This window comes from Pygoscelis adeliae, unplaced genomic scaffold (assembly GCF_000699105.1).
Source record: "Pygoscelis adeliae isolate BGI_AS28 unplaced genomic scaffold, ASM69910v1 Scaffold100, whole genome shotgun sequence".
NCBI lineage: Eukaryota > Metazoa > Chordata > Aves > Sphenisciformes > Spheniscidae > Pygoscelis > Pygoscelis adeliae.
In genome coordinates this window covers 1,944,509-1,949,844 of record NW_008824034.1, presented here as the reverse complement: position 1 = coordinate 1,949,844, position 5,336 = coordinate 1,944,509, and the positions used below count along the sequence as shown (strand labels likewise).

The following is a 5,336-nucleotide window of genomic DNA, read 5'->3' as shown; positions in this document are numbered from 1 at the left end:
TCTTCTTGGCGTCTCAGTTTCTCCCTCTGTGCTCTCTCATATTCTCTGTCTCTTTCAAAATCTCTATCTCGGTCCCTGTAGTCCTTTACACACTCATCTTCTGATCTGTATGAAAACAAAACTGAAAATTAAGCTCAAAAGATTCATCAAACAGAGCGGGGGATCAATGTAATACTGGTGGAAATTTGCAGTACGAACAAGACAGACTGGTAGGTTCTAGGGAGCTTTTGGGAAGCTGTAATAACCTGAGTCATGCACGATAACCAGAAATGACACTGACTGCTAGCATTTCCTAGCCTTCTACCCACACAGCTGGCTGTCTCCTCACCTAAACTTCTCTGTCTCATCTCTTTCTCACACGGCAGAACTGAACCTTGCACAGATCACGGAGCTGTTGAGAACGACACCTTCCACTTTGACCTTTTACAAGACTTAAAGGGACTAGTAACTGGAGTACACCTCTCCTCTTGCCACGGTTATAATTCTCTCATTGCAAGGACAGTGCTCACAGCCTGTTGTAGGTCACCTACACCTGGGCTTCTTTCGCGGAGTTCCTGCAGTGAGTTGCAAAAATGTTAAAATTTGTCCACTAGTGAAGAATTGTCAGGTAATTCGCACAGCTTTCTGTAATCACGGGGATGTGCACTGTACAGAGAACACATCCCATGCCTTATATCAGAAAAATAATCTGAAAGGAATTTCAAAACGTGGTCATGGCAGAGCAGCCTAAGCCTCAGTACGATCAGGAAACAAGGTGTATATACATATATATATTTATAGCAAGTACTAGAATACTTTTTTGCCTTCTCTTCTTTTGTCTCCCCATCAGATCGTTTGGCAGATGCACTACTCGCATTTTTTTCCTCCCTCAGAGTCTCTTTTTCCAGTTTCTTGGATTTTTCTTTTTTCTCCAAGTCTTTTTCATCTTTTTCAGGCTTCTTAAGTAGCTACAAAGAAAACAGAAGTCTCAACTAAAAAGCTCACTCTGATACATATTGTCTGGCACAACACCGAAATTGCATCAAAGGAACCATAGTCCAGTAAGAAATAAACATTAAAGTAATGTTACTGCAAATCGGAGTATTTCTAAAAGCTGGAGTGTATGAGTAAGCATAATCCACACGGCAGACTAGGATTTTTCTCCTAAACCAGGCCATTTTAGAAAGCTTAAAAATAGTCTCCATTCCATAGTGAATTCATGATTCTGTTTACCACGGCATGTACAACAGTCACATGACAAAAGCTTTAAATATTACTATGAAGCATTACAGCATGTAAACCTTTACAATGCCTAATATTGAATATTACAAAAAAGTGGTAATTTACTAACATCAAACTCATGTGATTCTTCACACAATACTCAAAACACATTTTGAGAGACTGATATACAAATAGTAGGGGAAAGGGAGTGTAACAGTTTATAATAAAGAACTGTTCTAGACCTTAATCTTTGGTTCTTCTTTTGATCTGTCTCTTTCTTTTTCTGGGCATCTGTCTACTTTCTTCAGTTTTTCTGCTTCTTTTCTCTTCCTTCTCTCCTCCTCTTTCCATTTTCTTCTTTCTTCTTCTCTTTGTCTTTTTCTTTCCAATTCTCTCCTCCTCCTCTCCTCTCTTTTTTCTTCTCTCAGTCTCTGTGCGCGTAAAAGCAAAGAGAAATAGTGTATTTCCACACTAGAAAACATCCCTTTAAGCCCAACAAGATACCCTGACACAAAGTGATAAAGTATTTCATCACCAAATAACTCACCTCAAAACCACCCCTATTATAAAAGAAAAAAAAGTCCTGTCATCTCTATTGTTCTGTTGTGAACCTGAACATGTTACAGCAGCGTTTCATTTTTTCCTCACTCATAAGGCCTCATTTGTACTGTCTTAAAAAAAAAACCAAACCCAAAAACACAACACTAGCCTCAGACTTTATCATTCTAATTTTAAATAAATCTGCCCCATCTGTGATTTTCTCCATTGCTAGAAGTTAAAATGAGATTATGTGCTAGGAGAAAGATGGTCTGCAAGGACCTCGGCCATAACTGCATTAAAAATGAAAGCATTAAAACGGAATCTGGTTTGGCAGTGCCACAGAGATGTTAAACTGTGACTGGAATGAACATAAAGCAACACCATCCCCACGAAGGCCAGCATTCTAGTAGTTTAAAATACGTGAACCAGATGTTAACAAGGAAGTTGGGTCAAAAGCTGCTTCTTCAAAAGAAAGGGCAGAAACATATCAACATACACATTGCAAGATACACACCCATGCTTTAAATGAACAAGTTGTACTTGCAAGCAACAAGAAGATTCTGGAGATAAGTCTTACCTGTTTATTTTTCAGGAAGTTCAATAAAGGAGTAGTCTTTTTAGCTAGAGAATATATATAGAAACAAATGTAAACAATTTGCCTTATCCAATACTGCAATACCTACAACAAAACCCTATATGAAATGAAGAAGCCTTATGGATTATCCAGCCTATCTGCTCTCGCATACAGCAATACAGCAGTGAAACAAGTATCCCAGTCCTATCCCTGAACAGTGGCAACTATTAGGATTCTATAAACTTCTTTAGGACACTAATATGATATCCAGTACACCTATCTGTAAAAGGATATTCAGTCTGCATTAGGCTTTTCCCAGATTCTCTTACTTTGAAAAAGACACATGCAACATGATTAAAAAGAGACTCTTCTGGTCATTTTTGTGGTATTTTACCCAAAAACAGTATCTCTTAACTTATGCCTGCATGGAACATCACTGCTCACAGCATTTTCCGTTAAACATCACTGCACCTCACTGAAATGCAGCCACGCCACAGCCTAGTCTGGCTAACAAACATCTGACTAGCGGCTTAAAACAGGAAGGAAGGTTATCATATAAAACTTAAACCTAGAGAAGAATTTAGAGCACGGGAGCAAAATAAAATACACTGAATAATATTAGCCTAAAGGTTTAACAAATACCAAGCAAGCACACAAAAGAATTCAGTCTCCTCAAGGTTGAGAAATCACAGCTTCAAATTACACCACATACGTTTCTTGGTGCTCTATGAAAATGTAACTGTAGCACATAGATTTCCATACCTATTAGCTCTTTGTTTCTTGCCTCTATTTCCTCCAACAAAGTTTCAGGAGTGGAGGTTAATTTTTCATCATCTGCGCTGTAACTTTCCAAAAACTTCTTGTACTCTGGATCTACAGGGGAGGGGAAAGGGAAAAAAAAACCAAGAAAAAGAAAAAAAAGGAAGAGAGATATACTGTAGCATGAAAAGAATTTGCATTGCGCACTGCTGGAAGTCTGGGTTAGATTTGCGTAAGTTGTGTTGTTTATATGTCACCTTTTTATAAGTTGGCAGCTCCCCAATGAGCTGCTGCATTATGTTTGTCTAGGACAATCATATTTAATAGATTTGCAGCTGACAGAGCAGTGCTGATAAGCTTCACACGTAATTAAGCAAACATTCTATCGATAAACTACGGCGTCACACTAAAAACATTATATTCAAATTACTGCTAGGACTTTCAAGTCTACACATGCAAAACAAACTAGTTAGCTGTTATACCATCTTCGATAGTTCCAGTTTTGGCATCCTTTTTCTTACTCTTCTTTTTTGCAGCTTTCTGGAAAGGTGCAAACTCAACTATGGCAGCGTATTCCTGACCTGTTAAAAGGAGAGGGAAAAATACATTAAAATAGAGATGAAACAGATCTAAAATAGCATATATTGTCCATGTCTAAAGCAGGAAGATAAGCCTCACAAGAAATATGCAGTACTAGAAGAGACTACTTGGACAGCATAAAAAAATTCTTGTATTTCGAAAGCCATTTCATAAAAATCCATTTTAGAGACAGCAGAATTCATGAACTAAACACTCTCACTATGTTAACAAAACAGTAAATTCACAGACTCACAAGAAGGAGGAAATATGAGATTTAAGACCGCCCCTAACTGTCAGTTCAGCCACCTCAGCTACACCACACCACATAATATCCTCATCCTACAGACCATGCGTTCATTGTGCAAGTAGAAGAGAATATTTTAAGTTAATGCAACTGAGGCAAACCTCAATTTTTGGCAAAGTACAATAGAATGCAACACACTACAGGCAGGCTTTAAAGTTTTATCTTCTGACGAGAATGGTACGTTTATGGCTGCATAAATCCAATCTTGCTGTTGGGTATGGCAAATACAGCGTGCTGTTACACTGCAAACCAGCTTATTGAAAGGAATTAGGTGTTATTAGAACCCTGTCACGCAACCCTCCTAAATAAGGAAGAATCTTGTGGACAGAGCTTTGTGTCACATAAAGCACCTGGCTGGATGAAATGTAAAACGCGTGTACTTGAAACAAAGTTCACGGTGAAATCCTTAGCCTACTGAAGCCAAGAGGAAGGCTCAGTAGTAGCTCAGTAGTAAAGCTTTTGCTAAATATGTAAATTTAAGGTCTATCAATGAGAGGCTAATGACTTTTAGTGCTACCCAACATAAGCATTTTAAAATGCAAATTTTAAAAACATAAGATGTACTGAATACCTAACGCGTATTTAGAATAAAAGCGGCGACTAAATACTTGGATGCTTAACTAATGAATTAAACAAAATATTTGTTTCCTACAGATTAATGTCTCCAGAGAGCAGTCACTGTCACAACTTAGACTGCAGGAACAAGCCGTTCCTTTTGCTGAATCAAGACGACCTACTCAGTTGTAAAGTGGAACAAGGAGTGATCCGAATTGAAAACTGACCAAAAAATAAGTCACGCTGTTAGAAGTGTGCAGAACAGGTGAGGGGAGTGGCAGAGGGTGGCGTCATTAGCCTCAGCTTCATTCAGTTTGGACAGCGACACCACCTACTCACTTTCACTTTTCAGACTTCGTGCTCAGGTGTGGCAATGCAAAGTTAACCTCAGTAACGCAGCAATGGGTTTTACGCTGATGCCGCTACTGCCTTGATGTACACTCAACTGGGTTTTACACATCATATACAACATCAACTTAGATTAGTTTCCACAAAGCACAAGACATTTGCTTTGTTCTTTGAAATACCGCGTGACGTGCACTTAAGGCACCAAACCCAAACACATGGGAAGCGGCGCGTTAGGCCGCTCGCACCCGTCCCTCTGAAATCCAGCCAGCGCACTGCGCGCACGCCAGGAAAGGGGTAAACACGCGGCCGAGCGCCGTCCACTTGCCTTTGTGATCGACAAAAACATAGCCGTCAAAGCGATCCCTGAAGAGGACTATGTCTTCCTGGTTTTTGAAGTTGATGTAGGCTCTCGAGAACATGTGAGGGTACAAGCTGCGGAAAGGCAAGACCGAGAGAGCGAGGCTGAGCGGCCGGCGG

At 39.6% G+C, this 5,336-nt stretch overlaps 1 protein-coding gene across 1 annotated transcript in view; it reads right to left on the bottom strand.

The window, feature by feature from the left end:
- Positions 1 to 5,336, bottom strand: part of UPF3B (UPF3 regulator of nonsense transcripts homolog B (yeast)) — an 18,041-nt gene that overhangs the window by 2,178 nt on the left and 10,527 nt on the right. The window contains 7 exon segments of the mRNA XM_009331235.1: positions 1 to 105; positions 796 to 947; positions 1,443 to 1,631; positions 2,318 to 2,361; positions 3,077 to 3,187; positions 3,556 to 3,654; positions 5,185 to 5,291. The exon segment at positions 1 to 105 is cut by the window's left edge and continues 25 nt beyond it. Of these exon segments, the coding sequence (XP_009329510.1) occupies positions 1 to 105; positions 796 to 947; positions 1,443 to 1,631; positions 2,318 to 2,361; positions 3,077 to 3,187; positions 3,556 to 3,654; positions 5,185 to 5,291 (807 nt within the window).